Here is a 21,689-nt window from a genome sequence, read left to right on the forward strand (position 1 = left end):
CTAACTCTTAACTTAAAGTTTAGCTTCAAACATCATCCTATTAAAGTGTTATCTGGCCAATGGCTCAGGGTAAGAGACTTTCCATCCTAGAACCAGGGCACAATTTCTCTGTAACTGCATAAATAAGGACCTTGTGCTGGTGAACACCGCTTTGACTTCCTCAAAGCCTCTAGAAGTCACATTTGCACTAGGCCAGGGTTGAGCTGGATCTTCCAAACCCTGCTGAGATCTCTATAACTATTCAGAGCATGGAAAAGAAAAAAAAGTCAACCATGCTAAAACTGGTAGCTTCAAATAGCCCATAATTAAGGAAGCTCTGCTTAAGTTTGGTGACCACTGAGGTATATATGTTGGCAAGATCACAGCAAGTATGGCATCACTGGCTATAATGTTTGAAGACCTATATTTAACATTGGATAATGTTTTTTGGTTTATTATTTGAGTGTTCTTGGACCACCTATGATCAGCCTGCCATTTGAATTAAGGGTTAAAAAAAAACTAACATGAATATTAAGATGTGCCATATGTATAACCATCTCTTTACACTAAACTTAAAAAATAGAGAGTAAACATGGTACAGTTGGTACAATCACTATCCATGATAAATTTCAAATCATTCACACATGAACTTACTCTGCAAGATCTAGAAACACTTAGTAAAAGTACTCTGTAATTTTAAGTATAACTGCAAGTAAGCCAATAATCTTTGTTTAAAAGATAAAGTCTTCCAAAAATACATCAGAATCAACAGGATTCAGTACAGAAGACCTAATTTCAAAAGAACTGTATTCTGGGATGTTAGTTTTCTATATTTTTTTCTTTAATAAAAACTGTAAATGTTACCTGTGCAGATATGCCAGTCAGAAGTAACCATTTTTGCTTTGCATCTGTGCGATAATTGATAATCTGGCACCCTGCAAGGCTAGAATGGCGATCAAACATTTTCACTGGCTGAGACTCTCCTTCCATACTCCAATGATAAACTGCATTATCCGTAACAAGAGCAACAGTATTCAAAGAGATCCATTTCCAGAAGGTGACATCATCAGTCATGGTATGTGCTTTCATTTTACTTTTCATTTCAATGTTAAATATCTGAAGAGTTTTCCCAGCTAGAAAGAAAATTAAGAATTACTAATCACCAAGAAAGCAAAATTCAAGATAAATTAGAATCTAGCTAGATTCGCTCTGTAACAAGCTTTTTAACTTCCAAATAAAATGGTTCTACAGAGCAGCCACCATTGGAAGAGATAGCTGAGACTGAACAATCCATACCTGAAGCAAAAACTGTTTCTAATAAGGACATTTTAATGACTTTCATCTAATTCTAAATTCCAACTAAAAACGAGTCTACAGATGTTAGTTTAACAATGGTGGAAAACAGGGTTGCAATAGTCATACTTATAATTAAGTATGCTTTATTCATGAACTTAGTTAGTTGTAGGTACACAGGACAAGGCAAATCCGATACAAATACATGGGGGAAATGTCTACTTTTTAAAAGGCAATCACTCCTCCCCTCCCATTTAACTTAATCTGGTGGAAACAGCTTTTTAAAAGAGATTTACTTGAACCACTATCACATAAGAGAAGTGCATGCTACATTTAATTGGCTTAAGATACAAAAGGAAAGGTAGAGGTAGTGGAGGAAAGGAGAGCGAGACAAAGGACAGTTTTAGATGCTGCTAATATACTGGAGATAAAAACAAAGTTCAAGCATCATCCAATGAAGACATCAAACAGTAAAAGGATGAAATTTGCCTTGAGTGTTAAGAGTTCACTAAGTCAGATGGAAAGCCTTGTATTTGTAATTTGAAATCTACCACAACCCAAAAAAATGATTTGGTTTAAATTGAGAGATCAAAGCTACAGCTATCAGACTATCAAGAATAGTCCTTAAAGACTAAAGGAACTACATTCCTGAGCCACAGGAAACCCAGCTCCTAAAGAACAAAAATTTTAAGATAGTATGGGGGGAGAGGAATGGGATGGGACACAAAACATACAGCTTTATGCCAATGACCCTTCTTACCACATATGTAAAAACTTCTTCCATAAAACAAAGAAAGTTATTCCCATCCCACACAATATAAACCACAACTGGACTCAAACAATTGTGAGAGTTATAATCCTGTTTATAAAAAGAAGCCAAGGTGTTTAAAATTGGCTTAAGAGGGAAGTAATATTTGGGAATGATTTACTTTTCCTTCGCTGCCTTCCCCAACCCACAATCAGACTTTTATTCTTTATTATATATATATATTTTTTTAACATGAAGTGGGTTGGTATATATGTGGAGTGGTTTGGGGAGAAGAGCAAGGAATGACAGCTTAACTCTAGTATAGACATAAAGGCACAAATCTATAAAGCTATTGTACAATACTTTGGAAATCTCTTCAATTTATTCTTTTTATAAAACAGGACAATAACTAATACAATCTAATTTAAGATAACTCACCATCTGCACACATAAGAAAGCATTAAGAAATGTGATAAGATAACAATAACATTACAAATAGAAAAGAATTGTGAGAAAATTAAAACGATGGCCTTTTACTAGCGAGGTGTGAAAGTTGCTAAGCAGTTGAATTTAATTCTTTAAGGAGGCTGATGGAAGCTCCATATCTTACAGAATGTTGTTAACAGAAGCAAAAGGCTTACTGTCATAAAACACATGGTCCTAGATGTAAGCTGAACTACTATCTTGGGTACATAATGGTGACGTTTATATGAATATGCTTGTCTCCCAACCCCCATTTTATCTTCAACCAATATTACTACTATGTACAAATTTTAATTATGTAAAAAAAAAATCTGTTAAAATTCACCACTTCTAACAACTCACACACAAATTTATCAAGAAATTACTAGTAACCTGAACTCTTCCTACTTTTGAAAGAAAAAAAAAAAAAAGTAAAAAATAGGCAATTAAATGTCTTTTTAATTAGTCAGTTGGTCTCCCAGTCCTCTTTAAGGATCAATTAGATTTTCACTCTGAAGTTCAAAGGGAAAAAATTAATATAGCATTCCAGATAGTATGCAGTTCTCATGAACCCTGTTTAGGTCAAAATAAACTCCAACACCCTTGATTCTAAAGCTTTAAAATCCACCTATACATACACATACTTTTAACAATCAGTGTAAATTCAAGCCATTTTTAGAGTTTTATAATCTAAATAAAATACAAGCCTGCTATAAAAAAAGACACATCATGAACAGTAAGTTTAGCATCACAACAAAATTGCACAGTGTTTCGGTAGTAATATTAGTGAACTGTATTTGACTTCAGGAAATGAATCACCAATTTTTACTGCTTCTATATAGAGTTATATTTTATCAGTCTTACCAAACCAAAGATACAAAATTTAAATTCGTTTAATCAAAAACTTCAGTTTTTCTACACTGAGTAGAATTTCATAGAAACAGCCCAGTAAAAGAAATAAAAATTAAAATTAAATTTACGCTAGATTTAATTTTGCAAATCTATTTAACCAAATTTAATCAATGTATTGAAAGGGTAGATCATAATTATTATAGTTCAATAAATTATACATAAGAAGAGTTTTAAGAAAAAAAGTCCACAATCTTTCATACCTTTTAGTGCAATTACTTTGCTAGCTGGATTCATGATGGCACTGTCTGCTGAAATGGGTCTTCGAATTGGAATACTTGGATCATTCATATCAATGATTACCACCTGGGCCTGCTCTCCCACTTTCTCTCTAATACAGATGAATTTGTCTGACTCCATAGTCAGGGTACTGAAGCCAATGTTTCCTGGGTTTATACCTAGGTTCTGGAGCTGGGGGGAGAGAGGGGAACAAAATAACATTAATAAACCATGTTACAAAAAGTGAATCAAAAAAATCTGATATTGGGCCTCCCCTGGTGGCGCAGCGGTTGAGCGCTGGGCTGTGAAGCTGCCCGCAGCCTCTGCAGCGCCAGTTCGATCCCCAGCCACAGGCAAGGGCCCCACATGGCAAGACAGACCTCTCCTGCCGCGCCCGCTGCTCCCCTCAGCAGTGTATTTTGCAAGTATGCCTGTTCTGCTCCCTGTTCTGGCTCTGGTGAACTCTCTCACCCTTCTGCGCTTCTGACTGTACCCAGTGCTTGTATAATAATAAAATCTTTGAAAAAAAAAATCTGATATTCACATATTGTTATCATTACAAATTCTCATTTAACTATTAATTCTTCAAAGTCAACAGTGATAACGCCATCACATTTACTCAAGTGATGCAATTAGTAACTAAATAATGGATTGTGCCGTCTTCCAACAAATAGGGTCTTCAATTGTTGTGTTATAACTTTGTAGCTATAATTGTAATTATAAATGTATAACCCTATACAAAAGTATAACCCTAAGGTAGACTAGAGATGAAAGTAATGAAAAGTTACATCTAAAAATAAGCAGTTATGGTTCAAAGGATTTGCAATCATTGATGTTCCTGGTTTAAGATCTGTGAACAACTGGATCTGTCCTCTCTTACCCCCTTCTCTTTAACATTTAGCAGTTACTTCTTCATGGGCAATGGATTCAGAAATCTGAAAATTAAGTTAACACCAAAAAAAGAGATATTTAAAATTTATGGAGTCCATGAGCTAAAGGCACTTGGACTAATGAGCAGACAAAGCCAAAACAATCCTTTTTAAAAAGTGCCAAAACAAATACAATTTCTTCAAGGGACCTTGAAGAAAATGAGTTCAAGGGAAGCAGACTAGAGATTTCTCAACAGAAGGAAGAACAGATGGGCTAAGGCCCAGATATAGGAAAGTGTAGTATATGAAGGGAACTACAAGTACTTTTGGAAGTTGGAAGTCTAGACTACAAAAAAAAGCTCAAGCAGTAGAAAATCTGGTTATAAAGACAAGCAAGAGGGACCTCCTGGTGGCGCAGGGGTTTAAGTCAGTGCTATTCATTCATAGCAACATGGACAGCGCTTGAAGGGATCATGCTCAGTGAAATAAGCCAGAAGGATAAAGAAAAATATCGAATGGTTTCACTTATAGGACGAATACAGGGAAACCAAATAAGGGATCAGGAAAAAAATAATAATAAAACAACAAAACCAGCAGGCAACCATGAGAAAGAGACATTCTGTGAGAGAAGGGGAGGAAAAGGGATCAAAACGGGAGAGAAAAGCACAAGGAACTATGATGATGGTTCATGGGTGAACTGATGGTGGGAATTTTACGGGGAATACACAATGATGTAAAAGATATAAATAAAAATAAATTAAAAAAATTTATTTCACACACAAAAAATAAACTCATGCAGCCACTGCAGCATGAGTTTGAACCCTGGCCAGGAAGTCAATCCACATGGCGAGGCAGACCTCTTCTGTCCTGCCCACTGCTCCCCTCAGCAGTGTACTTCAGTAGATCCTCCTATTCTGCTCCCCACTCTGTCTCTGGTGAATCCTCTCACCTACTGCACCTCTGGCCTACAACCCAGTTCTTGTATGCATAAATAAAAACAAATCTTTAATAAAACAAAGACAAGCAAGATCAAGACTGATTAAGTTGTACCCCATGTAAGAATCCTGAATTTGTTCTACATGCAAAGAAAGTCGTATAAGGACTTTTAACAAGGAAAAACTGGGCCCTCCCTGGTAGCGCAAAGGGTTAAGATACAACCCCACTTCTTGTATGCATAAATAAATAAATAAATAATTTAATTTTAAAAAAGGAAAAATAATGGAAACAGATTTGCTAGCTAAACAAATATAGAGGACTCGAAGAGGGTAGGTCTTTGAAAACCAGTATGTAAAAGCCAAAGTTACTTGCTAGAAGGATCTTTGCTAGCATGGGTCATTAAATACTCTGGGTGACTAAATGTAGTGTAACAGATTAAGTTGCACTAAAGAGCTATACGTGAAGTCTGAAGGCTTTACTAGCCTTAACCAGACTACATGTTTTTTCCTTTCTGTCAGTAAATAACAAATTCACACGGGATAAAATACAAACAAAAATAGAAAGCAAAGGAAAAAAAAAAAAATCAAGGTCTTCTCCTGCCCATGTTCCTCAGATTTTTCCCTCCCCAGAGATGACCGATATCACTACTCATTCTCAAACTGGCTGAGCCATGTTAACTGTATTTGAACTTACTCTGTCCAATTCTTCTGCTAATAGTATTTAACTGTGTGGTTAGGCCAGGAGTAACACAAAATTAAGAGACTGTATTTTACTCTCACTTCCCTCATACCTCAATAATTTTAAGCATAACCAGTTAAAAAGTGTAGTTACAGTAGCTTAGTTTCTGAATACCAGGACAAGGAGTCAAGCATTAACACAATCATCATAATAAAGCTGATGATTAACTAACTTTACAATAATATGCTGCATTGCAAAGCAAGCACATAAGCTATGAGATATATAACACAATGAATTAATTACATTAAAACTGTGAATTATTAATTTTCACTTCCTCCTATCTGTAAGTTTTACAATGAATGTTAATGGAGGAAAATAAAATAAGTGGTCCCCAACAACACACACAGAGACTGTGGGAAGGCATAAAGAAAGCCTTACACAAAGTTGTCTGTCCAGTTTCAGAAGTGTATACACCTATTTTTATGAGTAAATGATTCTTATAGTTACCTTTCCATTAACTGGAAAAAATATTCTGGTGGCTCATTAGAACGATATATGTAAAAGCAACGTGTGATCTGATCTACTCTGTAAAATAAGAATTCTGTTTCTAAATCATAGTCAAACATTTACCTAAAAGAATTTTGAGTTTCAATTGTCACAGCTTAAGTCCTATAGCGTTTAAAAAATGAGGTAAATTTAAAAAAAAAATTATGGAGGAAAATAATGTTAGTCGAATAGGGAAACTAAAGTAAACAAGGATGCAAAATGTCAAATTATAAGGCAATACACCTGAAACCTATATAATGCTAAAAACCAGCTACTTCAATGAAAATTTTAAGGATGCAAACCACAAACACAACTAACTGAACCCACATGAGTCTATTTTCCTTTTCACTGTCGGCAACTTTAAGACACTTAAAAGATAGTACTAAGAGGAAAAAGGAAAGTCTAGAAATGTGTTCCTAAATTTCTAGATAAATCCAGTAAGAAAATCGTACTGTCAACAGCATTTTCCTTCAGCCCCAGATCTGTTTTACAGAAAAAGCGATGATCTGGTTACAAGAGTGTGGTTTCTCAAATTCCTTGTAACCTATGTAAACCTTGTATTCTTTTCTTATTAAACACATTCTACCAAGATAAAAACGTACTATACATATTTCATTTGTATTAACAATGTACTAGTATTATTCCAAATACTGCATGTCAAACAGATATACATTCTTCATCTAAAAAACAAAATTAGGGCCTCCCTGGAGGCGCAGGGTTTAGTCTCAGCATTATCAAGCTATTGCCAGCCACTGTGGCATGAGTTGGATCCCAGGTCAGGGAGGCCAGGGAGCTAACCCACATGGCACAGCAGGCCTCTCCTGTCTCACCCGCTGCTCCTCTAAACAGTTTACCTCTAAACAGTTTATTTCTGTAGACCCACCTATTCTGCTTCGCACTCTATCTCTGGTGAATCCTCTCACCCCCAGCACCTCTGGCCTACACCCCAGATCTTGTATGTATAAATAAAAATAAATCTTAAAAAAAAATAAACAAGAGGCAAGTAGCAAACTTATCAATCCTACAAGATTAAATATTAAAAAAAAAAGCACTTAAGTGATGCCCATGTACACAACTAAACAGGAGACTACTTCCTAAGAAGTTTTTCCCAGTTCTAAAGGTGACAACTTCAAGCAAGCAATTTTTATCAATTAACAGAAAGTTACATTTGCATCCACCCATTGGAATAAGGTAAGATTTTTTTTTTTTCCTTTCTGATGATACACTTCAGTGAGAATGCCAGAGTATCCACCTATTATTCCCACAACACATTCAATAGGAAAGCACATCGAAACAGAGAAATAGGACAAGTCACCATCATTAATTACAATTCTAGTTTAGATGTATTTTTTTTGAAGATTTATTGATTGATTGATTGATTGACTGATTTATACATACAAGCACTGGGTACAGTCAGAAGCGCGGGAGGGTGAGAGAATTCACCAGAGCCAGAGCAGGGAGCAGAGCAGGCAGAGGGACTGAAGCACACTGCTGAGGGGAGCAGCGGGGGGCAGGAGAGGTCCAGGCGCCATGTGGGACCCTCTTCTGGTGGCCAGGGAGCAGCCGGGGATCGAACCGGCGCTGCAGAGGCTGCAGGCAGCTTCGCAACCCAGCGCTCAATGGCTGCGCCACCGGAGAGGCCCTAGATGTATTCTTAAAACAGGATCATATGAAAAGGTTGTCATACTCGATAAATGACTATTAATAGTTATATAGATTAAAAATATTGTTGCATTTTAAAGGTTTTAAACAGGTTTTCTTTTCTTTTTTTAAAAAAGATTTATTTATTCATGTATACAAGAATTGGGGTACAGGCTAGATGCACGGGAGGGTGAGAGGATTCACCAGAGACAGAGAGGGGAGCAGAACAGGCGGATGGACTGATACACACTGCTGAGGGGAGCAGCAGGTTAGACAGAAGAGGTCTGCCACGCCATATGGGATTTTCGCCAGTGCAGACATCTTCACCGTGCTGCGCTCAACTGCCTGCGCCACCAGGGGAGGCCCTAAACAGATTTTATGTTCAAAACAGCCCATACTAGCCATAAAATATTCTTAGTCAATTATAAAGCGATGGTATATGAGTTACCTCCCACAGAAACTGAATTATTGACTGTAGAACAAACCACTAATAAATTCAGAGAACATAAACATCTCAGAACTTGCAACTGTTTTTAGAGACTATACAATAATATCCAAATTTCAAAGAAATTCTTTGTTCTGTCAATTGACAAAATATAACCATTATTAAAGCAGAAGATAGCCTACTTTGAGATATGTTTGGAAGCTTCTATAATAAAGGGTACCTTTTTCTTTTTACTTCAAAGAACTTTTTTAAAGTAACAAGAATAGGCAGTCAAACTTAGGTAGGAGAAAAGGGGTTACTTTTGTTTATTAATAGTTATTATGCACATTTAGCAAAGTATTCAAACTTTACAAGAGCTGACTATGAAGTCACCAGGTCCATGTTTCCAGTAATACCTCTCTATACCCCACAGCAATTAGAAATCGTTTTCCATTTCACATAACTATGCCTATGAAAGTATGTATTTCCATCTTGCCTTTATAGGAAAAACATTAATGGAACATGCACAAAAGCATATATTATCAACTGCTCCCTTTTTAATAAAAGGCCACGCAAGCATTGTAATTTTAGTTTCCAGGTTAGATTTGGGACTTTGGTCTGTCTGCAGTAGCTACATTCCAGGACTTGACACTTTAGCTTAAATTCCAAAAGCTAAGTGAAAAAGTTTACTGTAATCAGGCAACCCAAAACTCTTAGTACCCTCGAGTTACGTGTCACAAATGATAAAAGAATGTTTCCTTTTGCTTCTCCCTAGCCCCTGACCTCTAATTTGGACTAATATGCCTGGAGAGAAAAGTAAGACACTACATTCTAAGTTTTTGAGAAATGGTATTTCAGATTCCCCATAATCTAGAGAACACTGTAGGTTCTTCATTCAAGTATACAATTATTATATAAATATTAACCTCAAGTATATCTGTATATACTTGACTATAAGTTTATAGATATTGATTATAAGTAAATATAGATACATACACACACACACACACACTTGATTATAATTGTGCCATGCACAATTAGTTGTTTTTGTGGATTCCTCCTCAGAGCCCAAATATCTGGGCTTATTTCCAGTAATCTGTGTATCTGCTTCCTCATTTGAAACATCTGAGATAATAGTACCTAACCCAGAGTTGAGGATTTACTGTGAAGTACTTACAACAATGCCTAACACATAGTAAATATTAGTAACCACAATACATCTGTAATTAGGCCAACTCTAGGATAGCTTTTTTTTATCAGTATCTTACTATCTGCTTAATTCAGCTGTCCTGAAAGTTGGCTAAAATGCTGGGTGTAAATTTCTTTTAAGTACTGATAACAAATTAGTAGTCTCTGGGTGCTTAACTTACTTAGACACTAATGAAACCCTTTTTTTAATACATGAAAGGAAAATATGCTTAAAAACTTCCAATTCTGCTCTTTAATTTGCCTAAATAAAGTTAGAGACCAGAATTTTCAAAACCATGTACATGAACCATGATCATCTTAAGTAACACTAATATAAGTAACAATATAAATAAAAAAGGGAAAATCTTTCTTTACATAAAAAAGCTAACTTAAAAAGGTGAAGGCTGATGGAATTTCTTTACTTACTACTTTTTTTTAAAGATTTAATTAATTAATTAATTAATTTATACAGGTACTGGGTACAGTCAGAAGCACGGGAGGGTGCGAGAATTCACCAGAGCCAGAGCGGGGAGCAGAGCAGGCAGAAGGACCGAAGTACACTGCTGAGGGGAGCAGCGGGCGGCAGGAGAGGTCTGCGCACCATGTGGGACCCTCTTCCGGTGGCCGGGGAGCAGCCAGGGATCAAACCGGCGCAGCAGAGGCTGCTGGCAGCTTTGCAACCCAGCGCTCAACCGCTGTGCCACCAGGGAGGCCCTTTAGTCACTACTTGGTAACCACTACAATTAACTAAGGCAAGAATTACTACTGGGAACTGAAATTAATGAATGAAATTTAGAGGAATAACATATTTATATTGTATACTCTAAAAGTATTTTAACCACAAGATACTTATTACAAAGGAAAAAAGATTCATAGTAAAGAAATCTGTCAGACAACCTTCATCAAGTGATCAAAGTTTATATAACTAGCGATGGGTCAAATTGACAGCATGTGCTTCCCAATGAGATGCACTACGAAGAACAAATCACTTTTGTGGTAATCCTGTCCAAATACATATTAAAGTAAGCAGTGGCAAAGAGGTATCATATTATTATCATGTCTGCAAATTATTACTAACAGTTTGGTACAAAATAGTGACAAGATAAATCAGACATATTAAAAAATGTTAACAGCTGATGAATCTGGGTAAAAAGGTATATATGGGAATTCTCCGCACTGTTCTCACAAAAATTCTAAAAATGTTGTTTTAAACAAATTTAAAAGATGTAACTAAAAGCAACATGCAGACCTAGCTTGGATCCTGATTTAAACAAATCAAGTAACATTTGTAACAATTAGAGACACATGACTGTAAGCCTGGTTTTTAGATACTGAGGGACTATTATATATTAGGAAGCTATTAATATCATGATTACAAGAGAATTCTCTTATTTTCTAAAGATCATTGTTCAAGTATTTAGAGGTGAAATGTCATGGTAGTGTGAATTGTCATGATAGTCTGAATTTCTTAAAAATGCTTAAGCAAAACCAAAAAAAAATAAATATAACAAAATAGTACTAAAAATCTAGATGGTGGATATATAACTCTCCCCAGCCTCATGAAAAGCATGCAAGTTTTTGCTTTTAAGATAAGGAATTTATCTCTACATTTCTGTAGATTACAGAATTTGAAAATTAATTTGTAAGCATTACTTTAATTATTAATTTACCTATAGGCAAGAAGGCTACAACATCAAAAGGTAAATATGGAAATCAAACCAACAGAGACGTAATTACAAGATTTTATACTCTGTGTGCCTCCCTGGTGACACAAGGGGTTAAGTCTCAGCACTATCAAGCTATTGCCAGCTACTGTAGCACGTGTTTGATCCTGTACCAAGGAGCAACCCACATGGCTCAACAGACTTCTCCTGTCTCACCTGCTGCTCCCCTCAGCAGTGTATTTCAGTAGATCTGCCCGTTCTGCTCCCCACTCTGTCTCTGGTGAATCCTCTCACTTCTCCCCCACACACCTCTGGCCTACTATCCAGCTCTTGTATGCATAAATAAATAAATCTTTAAAAAAAAAAAAGACTAGAAAATTCATCCTATGTCAAGGAATCAGGAAACCCAAGGATGGTGACTCAGTAACATATTAGTGATCAACACTACTTATGGGAATAAGTGGAACATGCCTATATTGAATCCAATTTATTAAAAAGGGCAGAAAATGCTAGAATAAAGCCAACAAGACCATACTATTTTCCAAAAGCCTAACTCCATGACTAGTAAAGATGAGTAAAACCTTTAGGAATTAAATGCGTTTGTGCCTAAAAATATCACAATTATAAAGAGCAATAGGGGCCTCCCCGGTGGCGCAGCGGTTGAGCGCTGGGTTGCGAAGCTGCCGGCGGCCTCTGCGGCGCCTGTTCGATCCCCGGCTGCTCCCTGGCCACCAGAGAAGGGTCCCACATGGCGTGCAGACCTCTCCTGTCGCCCGCTGCTCCCCTCAGCAGTGTACTTCAGTCCTTCTGCCTGCTCTGCTCCCCACTCTGGCTCTGGTGAATTCTCTCACCCACCCGCACTTCTGACTGTACCCAGTGCATGTATAAACAAAACAAACAAACAAGTAAATAAATAAAATATGCCTCTATAAAAAAAATAAAGAGCAATAGGTTTGTTTTGAGCCTATTAATTTCAACTAGCAGTTCACATTTGATCATCTAGGAATACTCACTAGAATCAAAGTCCTTTATAAGCACACCCAGAGTTTCCTTTCTAATGAACAACTAGTAAATTCAGAACTCATTTATCAGCTGTATCAGCAGAAATTTAAATACATTAAAACTTGTGTTTATGACAGCATTACAAAGTACTTATGTTTCACAATTAGTGCCTGACTTTACACTTTCCAGATCCTTCCTTGTTTCATTGGAATAGCTAGAATGTAAAGGAAGTATAATACAAGCTATTGCATTTAGATGAGGCTATTCTGTAAGTGTTCTAGGTATAATACTATTTTGAAATATTTACTTTTTCTGGAAATGAAACTTGTATATTGATAAAGATTTAATAGCCTGTTACCACTGCAGAGTTTAGAAATCAACAATATTAGAGAGATAGTTGGATGTTATTATGACACTTCACCAAGTATGAGCCTGAAGATTTGGTTACCTTCCTACCCCAAGTATTTCACTCAGTTAATTTTCTATTAAAGTTCCAAACACCCTCTACCTTCACTAGTATCAATCACTGTAAAAAACAATGCTTACTGAAGTCATTTCATTGAGTCCTTCCAGGAAATTAGCAGAATGTAAAAAACTGGCAGTTGCTGTCTTCTACAGGAAATGAAGAAAAATGCTGAGAATGCAACATTCCTTTAGTTTGTCCATCAACAGGATACCAGCCATTGTTTTCTGTATACTCTGCACATTTCAAGCATCAAATAAAAATGCCTTTAACCCTTGCTGCCCACACTTAACACAGATATTTGTTTCTTCTCCATGTTAAGTCTTAGAGGCAATCGCTGTCTCTTAAAATTTTTTTAACTCTGGTCACTCACTCCAAATGATAACACATTCAGCAAGGAACCACAATTAGAGGCAGGAACGATGACTATTAGCTTTGATAAGCTACTAGGAAACTCAAAGAGAATTTTCCCTAATGGTAGCTAACTGCTGACTGGAAAAAAATTAAAACTCTACATCTGACTCATTCTTAAATAACAACCTAATTAGATGAAATATTATACATCAACTTTGACAACCTGCATAAGAATATAGTTTTTTTAAAGATTTATTTTTATGTATTTATGCATACAAGACCTGGGGTGTAGGCCAGAGGTGTGGGGTGGGTGAGAGGACTCACCAGAGACAGAGTGAGGAGCAGAACAGGAAGATCTACTGAAATACACTGCTGAGGGGAGCAGCAGGCCAGACAGGAGCTGTTTGCTGCACCATATGTGGGTCAGCTCCCTGGCTGGGGGGCGATAGCTTGATAGTGCTGAGACTTTAACCCCTGAGCTACCACAGAAGCCCCAGAATACAGAGAAGTTTTTACATTCCAAATCTTGCAGATAGGTATGGCTCTCCAAGGTTATGTTCTTTCCAGTATAAATGTCATTCATTTGACAAAAAAAAAATAAAAATAAAACAAAAAACGCTACCAAAGCTATGACTGAGATTATAGGTGTGTTAGAGGGGAATGACAGAACTTATCCAGACATACCTTTCAGAGAACCAAAAAACAGATTTTCTTTGTAAGTAAGATTATAATAAGTACTTTTGTGCTGACTTAAAATACCTGGTCGGTGTTCTTACTATTTAAAGCTATAGTAAGTCTGGCACAAATTTCGAATGACTTCAGAAAATATGTTTTTAAGTGGGAGCCTAGTAATTCAACTCAACTCCATCACTTTTGTACATATTCATATGTTTGTCTCCTACATGACAGACCTGTTAGGAAATTGTGTATTATATTGCATCACTCATTTTTCTAGGTGGGTCAATCATTTGTAGTATGATCAGCACCCACATGCTACAAGTTACGAGATCATAACTATTTTCTAGCTGACTCTGGTACATTTCCTTATAAATCAAAATGTCACAAGTTTCAGTTCACTTGAGTGAATGAAATTACTAACACCCAGCAGTGTATTTCAGTAAATCTGCCTGTTCTGCTCCCCATTCTCTATGGTGAATCTTCTCACCCCCACCCCGCACCTCTGGCCTGCACCCCAGCTCTTGCATGCATAAATAAATTTTTCCAAAAAAATAAAGGAGGGCAGGGCTACAAAGCTTAAGAGAGAACACACAGAACTAAAAATACCATATATGCCTAAAATAGGGTACTCATTTTCCTAATTCAACAAAAATGTTTTCCCCATTCACTAAATAATGTTTTTTATATGTGTTGGAGAGAATACTGAAAGAGGGAATGTAAAACTGCTACATGTGAAATGGTGTAGTTGCTGTGGAAAACAGGCAATTTCTCAAAAAGTTAAAATTCTCCCTATGATATACCAATTCCACTCCCAGCAGGTATCTAAAAAACTTAAAACTGGTATTCAAACAAAAACACAGACATGAAATGTTCATAGCAGTACTATTCACAACAGCCCAAAAATGGAAACAACCCAAATTCCATCAACTGATAAAAGGGAAGATAAAATGTGTCACTATCCATTTAATAGAGTATTATTCAGCGACAAAGGAATGAAATACCAATATATATCATGTAAGTGAATCTCAAATATTATGCTTAGTGAAAGAAGTTAGACTCAAAAACTCCTATCCTCAATGACTCTACTTCTGTGAAACATCCAGAATAGGTAAATCTATAGGGACAAAAAAAAAAAAAAAAGCACATTAGTGGTTGCCCGGGGAAGGGGGAAGTATGGAATCTCCCTTTGAGGTGATGAAAATGTTTTGGAAGGGACACGGGTGATGATTGCACAGCATTGTGAACACACTAAATACCACTAAATTGTCACTTTGAGAGGTTTGTTTTAAGGTACATGAATTCTTTTTTTTTTTTTTAAAGATTTATTTATTTATACAAGAACCGGGGAACAGGTCAGAAGCGTGAGAGGGTGAGAGAATTCACCAGAGACAGAGCGGGGAGCAGAACAGGCAGATGGACCGAAGACACTTCTGAGGGGAGCAGCGGGCAACGCAGGAGAGGTCTGCCACACCATGTGGGTTTCTCCCTGGCCGGCTGGGAAACAAACCAGCACTGCAGAGGGGGCAGACAGCTTTGCAGCACAGCGCTCAACCCACTGCGCCACCAGGAAGGCCCTAAGTTACATGAATTCTATCTCAATTTTAAAAAGGCCTTTTGGGCCTGTTAAAATATGAACTTTTAGGGATTAGATATGCTTAATATGTAATTCAAATAGTCATTTGGCTTAACTTATGGAGACATTTAAAATTATGACATTGTGCCCCCCTGGTGGCACAAGGGGTTAAGCACAGCACTGTGAGCAATCTGCAGCCTCTGCAGCACAAGTTCCATCCCCAGTCAGCCATGGAGCAAGGCACATGGCAAAATAGACCTCTCCTGTCTTGCCCACTGCTCCCCTCAGCAGTGTGTTTCAGTCAGTCTGCCTGTTCTGCTCCCCACTCTGTCTCTGGTGAATCATCACCCCCGCACCTCTGGCCTGTACCCCAACTCTTGTGTGCGTAATAAATAAATCTTTAAAAAAATAATAAGGCCTCCCTGGTGGCACAAGGGGTTAAGCACCGCACTATGAAGCAATCCATAGCCTCTGCAGCTCGAGTTAGATCCCCAGCCGGCCAGGGGGAAACCCATAAGGCGAAGCAGACCTCTCCTGTCTCGCCTGCTGCTCCCCTCAGCAGTGTATTTCAGTCAGTCTGCCTGTGCCCCACTCTGTCTCTGGGGAATCCTCTCACTCCCCTGCATCTCTGGCCTGTACCCCAGTTCTTGTATGCCTAAATAATCTTTAAATAATAATAAAATTATGACATTAGTAACTCGGAAATGTTTTTCCATTCATCATATTTTAGATGCCATTTTAAACTCTTCATATGCGTATCATATGCATATCTTCATATCAGTATCTTTATTAGCACCGGAAAGTCATCTCCAGTCAATCACAGTACTCTTAAAAAATCCATTATGATACAATCATTCTTTTAATTATATGCCTCAAATTTCCATTTGCACAAGAATAAGAGTTGATGTTGCTAATATGTTAAATTTGCCTCTTACCAATTCTGGTGATTTCAATTCCATGGTAGCCTTTACTAAACAGAGTTTTAGTATTCAAAATAGAAGTACATTAGGTACTTGAAAAAGTTTCATTACATTTTAACATTGATGAGAAAAAATAATTCCAATCAATTTTTTAAAAAATGAAGTTATTAGGGGAGGTGGTTTCATTATATATCATTTTGCTTAAAGTCATAGTTTCCAAGACCTATTACTGATGTTAAAAAGACCTATTACTGATGTTATTACTGACCTTATTCCAAGACCTATTACTGATGTTATTACTGACTTACTGCAACTGCAAGAAGACACAATAATATTTAAAGAGGGTAAGTCTTTTAATGTATGGAAACTCTCTGTGGGATATTTTATAATTAAAAAAAACCACCTTGGATTTACGTAGCTCAATAGAGACACATACAGAAATATTCAGAAGTAGATACATTTTGTAAACCGTTTTCTCCTTATAGGTTTTTTTTTTCCACATTCATCTTCAAATAATGAAATCTACCCAAAGTCAGATGTTTGCCAAGCTTAGCGTATATGGACAGTCTTTGGCTTAAAAAAAAAAAAAAAAAATTTTATTTATTTATGCATACAAGAACTGGGGTACGGGCCCGTGGGGGGGGGGGGTGAGAGGATTCACCAGAGACAGAGTGGGGAACAGAACAGGCAGATCGACAGAAATACAATGCTGAGGGGGGCAGTGGGTGAGTCAGGAGAGGTCTGCTGGGCCATGTGGGTTGGCCCCTGGCCAGGGATCGAACTTATCTGCAGTGGCTGCGGATAGCTTCATAGGTTGCGTCTTAACCCCTTGCACCACCAGGGAGGCCGTCTTTGGCTTTTAGGCTATGCATCTAGGTGGTGTTTTAATGACTCTGTTCAACCCAATTCCCATTTTTCATCGACTATGATTTCCATTTTTAACAGATGAGGGTCATCACAAACTGCATATCCCCAGAACACTGGATATACATCACCGGGAGCATTAATTCTCTTCCCCACAACAGAAATGTACTGGATGTAGCAAATGATAAAGAGCAAAGAGTGTGGTGTAATTCCAATATCTTGGCTTCACTAACTGGGCAGGTGGCAGTTTTTTCCTAATATATAGTATGGACTATATATTAAGCTCAACTGGATAAAGGGAGACTCCCCTCCAGCAGAGGCAAAGAACTAATATTTGAATGCCTACATATGCTAAATATTATGATATAAATGCAAATACACACTAAGAGGTTGAATTTTACAATTGCTAGAAAGAATAATTTACTATATGAAGAAGTTGAGATAAACTAAAAACCTGAAATCAAACAGAGGTCAATTAAATCTGACATTTTCAACAACACTCAGCAGTTCCTTCAGAAATAAGCTTAACAACTGCTTTACTTCAGAATTTTAAAAGTCCTTATTGGGCCTCCGTGGTGGTACAAAGTTAAGAGTCTCAGCCTATCAAGCTATATCTAGCCAGCCACTGCAGCTTGAGTTCAATCCCCAGCTAGGGAGCTAACCTACAAATGGTGCAGCAGACCTCTCCTATCTGGCCTGCTGCTTCCCTCAGCAGTGTATTTCAGGACATCCTCCTGTTCTGCTCCCCACTCTGTCTCTGGTGAATCCTCTCACCCACCCTGCACCTCTGGCCTACATCCCAGTTCTTGTATGCATAAATAAAAATCTTTTAATAAAGTCCTTATTTATCAATAAAATAATTCAATGATTCAGAATAGGAAGCAATTTTACTGGTAGTTCTGCCTTTAAAGCTCAGCCCTACAAAGTTTTAATCTTCTATGGTTATGCTATTCAAACTGAGGAAGCATGTTCTACTGCCAGTTCCTAGACTTAAAGCACAACTGCAGTTCTTGAGTTCTATTCAAGTTTTAAATTAGCAAAACAAAACAAACAAACCCATGGATATAAAAAAGAAAGCAGAAGTTTATTGCTTTCACAAGTGGTTCAGACTGGCACACATCCTTGTCACTAAGGAAACAAAAGTTTGAGAAGTTCAAACTTAGAAAAAGGGGCCTCCCTGGTGGTGCAGTGGGTGGAGCACAGCGCTGTGAAGCTGTCTGCAGCCTCTGCAGTGCTGGATCAATTCCTGGCCAGCCAGGGAGATTCCCACATGGCGCAGCAGACCTCTCCTGTGCCCACTGCTCCCCTCAGCAGTGCCTTCGGTCCATCTGCCTGTTCTGCTCCCCGCTCTGTCTCTGGTGAATTCTCTCACCCTCCCACGCCTCTGACCTGCACCCCAGTTCTTATATAAAAATAAATAAATCTTAAAAAAAAAAACTTAGAAAAGGAATATAAATTATCCTGGTAACAAATTATCCTGGTCCCAATTATTCTGCACAATTTTCCCAAGTGGAACTTGGATAAACGTTTTTTAAAAGCATATTACCTAAATAATTGTTTAAGTTATAGGAAATCTTATGTTGGTTCATTGGCACCTCGTATTTCATAACATAAAAGCTACTGCACTTAAAAAAAAGTGAGAATGTGTGCAAAGAACAGAGTATATACAAACTATGGTATACTTTGCAGTTCAAATTATACAGATTGTTCACCAAATGAAGCAATATACAAAGTATTAAAATCTCAAAACCCACTTGCTGTGAGACTCTACAACTTAACTACTATGAACTTCAGTTTTCCAATCCGTACATAAGGCTAACCCCACTACCTGAAATGATTCTATTGCTAATTAATAAAATTGAGAACATAAAATATTCATCACAATTCATGGTAAACAACAGTTGCTCATGTAGCTATAACTGTCAATTTGTTATGGTCTTGAACACTTCATGTCAATTAAGATTTAATGAAGTTGGGTCCTCCCCTGGTGGCGCAGCGGTTGAGCACTGGCTTGCGAAGCTGCCTGCAGCCTCTGCAGCGCCGGTTCGTTCCCAGGCCACTGGACGAGGGTCCCACATGGCGCGCAGACCTCTCCTGCCGCCCGCTGCTCCCCTCAGCAGTGTACTTTGGTCCTTCTGCCTGTTCTGCTCCCTGCTCTGGCTCTGGTGAATTCTCTCACCCCCCGCACTTCTGACTGTACCCAGTGCTTGTATAAATAAATAAATAAATCTTTAAAAAAAAAAAAAAAAGATTTAATGAAGTTATACCCCCAAATCAGGACAAAATATCTTAAACTGTCCTTCATAACACAAAAGAGACACAAAAATCCAAGTTTGACAGATGGTTTTTGCATAATACATTCAGATCCAAGCTTCCATCCGTTCCTTCGAGTTAAGAGCACTAGCCATAGACAAAAGGTGGAAAAAAACACACCTAAAGCTATAATCTGCTATGGTTTACAAGAAAAGTTTACTTTACGAACTAGCTTTAGCACAGTATATATTTAAGTGAATTTAGAGAAATAGCCTCTTTCTAACATAAAGGACTAAATAAAATATCAGTCATGAACTTATTTCCCTTGATCACTTTAATAACACCATCTTACAGAAAGACATCTACAAAGGCCTGACTGACATTCCATGTGGGCAATTTATCAGTAAGAAATACCTCTGACTGAGAAAATTCATTTACAATGTGCCAATGGGGCCTCCCTGGTGGCACAAGGGGTTAAGACGCAACCTATGAAGATATCCGCAGCCACTGCAGCACTGAGTTCCATCCCTGCCCAGGGACCTACCCACATGGTGAAACAGACCTCTCCTGCCCACGGCTCCCCTCAGCAGTGTATTTCAGTCAATCCGCCTGTTCCGTTCCTCATTCTGTCTCTGGTGAATCCTCTCACCCCCCCATACCTCGGGCCTGTACCCCAGTTTTTGTATGCATAAATAATCTTTAAAAAATAAAAAATATAAATAAAATGTGCCAATGGCACACAATGAATGTTTAAGGGATATAATCAAAGATTAGTAAATATTTCTTTGGGACAGTTTCAGAGCAGGATCAATTTTGTATTAAATGAGTCTGTGTAGGGCCTCCCAGATAGCCTAGAGGTTAAGTCTCAGTGCTATCACCCTAAGGGTCAAAGTTCCATCCCCCACCAGAGAGCTGACCCACATTGTGCAGCAGACCTCTCCTGCCTCACCCACTGATCCCCTTAGCAGTGTATTTCAATAAATCTGCCTGTCCTGCTCCCCCCCACTGTCTCTGGTGAATCCTCTCAACCTCTCACCCCCGCCCCACACCTCTGGCCTACACCCCACCCCTGCACCAGTTCTTCTATGCAAAAATAAATAAATAAAAATATTTTTAATGAATATGTATATTAAATCAGGTAATTAAATAACACTCATGGTTGCAATTATCTGTGGATTATCTTTCCCAAGTAATCAATGCAAGCATGAATGCAAACTGCAGGTCTGTTTAGCACTTTGTCCCTAGTTCCTAATATGTACTAACTACTAGATCATAGCTGAGTAGCAAATATTTATAAACCATAAAAATCTACATATGCAAATAAAACACTGTGTCATTGTTGATATCTGAATAAAATGTACTAGATAGGGGCTTCCCTAGTGGTGCAAGGAGTTAAGTCTCAGCACTATTAAGATATGCATGAGCTCAATCCCTGGCCAGCAAGCTAACCCACATGGTGCAACAGACCTCCCTGTCTCACCTGCTGCTCCCCTATTTCAATAGATCTGCCTAGTTTTCTCCCCACTCTGTCTCTGGTGAGTCCTCTCACCCCTTTACCCTGCATCTCTGGCCTACATCCCAGTTCTTGTATGCATAAATAAATAAGTCTAAAAAAATTAATTAAAAAATGTACTAGACAGTAATTACATAACCAACAATTTTACTACATTTTTATACCAAGTACTTTCACATTAATGATCTCAGGTTCACAAAGACAGTTATCTTAACTGCATTGTCCAATACAGGGGCAATGTCATATACCGAGCACTTGAAATGTGGTTATTATGACTGAATTTATTTTAAAATTTAAACTAATTAAAATTAAATGGCAAGTGATAATTCAATTATGGAAAACCTGCATACATTAGATATAATGTGGGTCTGCAAATCTGCTTTTCTAATTACTTATTTCATAAACACTAAACACAGATAAATATTTCCAATAAAAAAATTTGAACTGAAATATACTCTAAGTATACCCAAGCATGATTTTGAATATTTAGTACTCAAAAGGGAATACAGTATC

General features: G+C 37.6%; 1 protein-coding gene across 3 annotated transcripts in view; it reads right to left on the bottom strand.

Moving 5' to 3' along the window:
* Positions 1-21,689, bottom strand: part of CLTC (clathrin heavy chain) — a gene marked incomplete at both ends in the record, with an annotated part of 61,301 nt that overhangs the window by 35,337 nt on the left and 4,275 nt on the right. For 2 of the 3 annotated variants that reach the window (XM_084238661.1, XM_084238659.1), the window contains 2 exons: positions 844-1,112; positions 3,595-3,802. In XM_084238661.1, coding sequence (XP_084094787.1) covers positions 844-1,112; positions 3,595-3,802 — 477 coding nt within the window. Of the gene's footprint in view, positions 1-843; positions 1,113-3,582; positions 3,803-21,689 lie in introns of all 3 variants that reach the window. The other variant, XM_084238660.1, reaches the window with a different exon arrangement.

Source organism: Talpa europaea (genome assembly GCF_964194135.1).
Source record: "Talpa europaea genome assembly, chromosome: 7".
In the NCBI taxonomy this organism is placed as follows: Eukaryota; Metazoa; Chordata; class Mammalia; order Eulipotyphla; family Talpidae; genus Talpa; species Talpa europaea.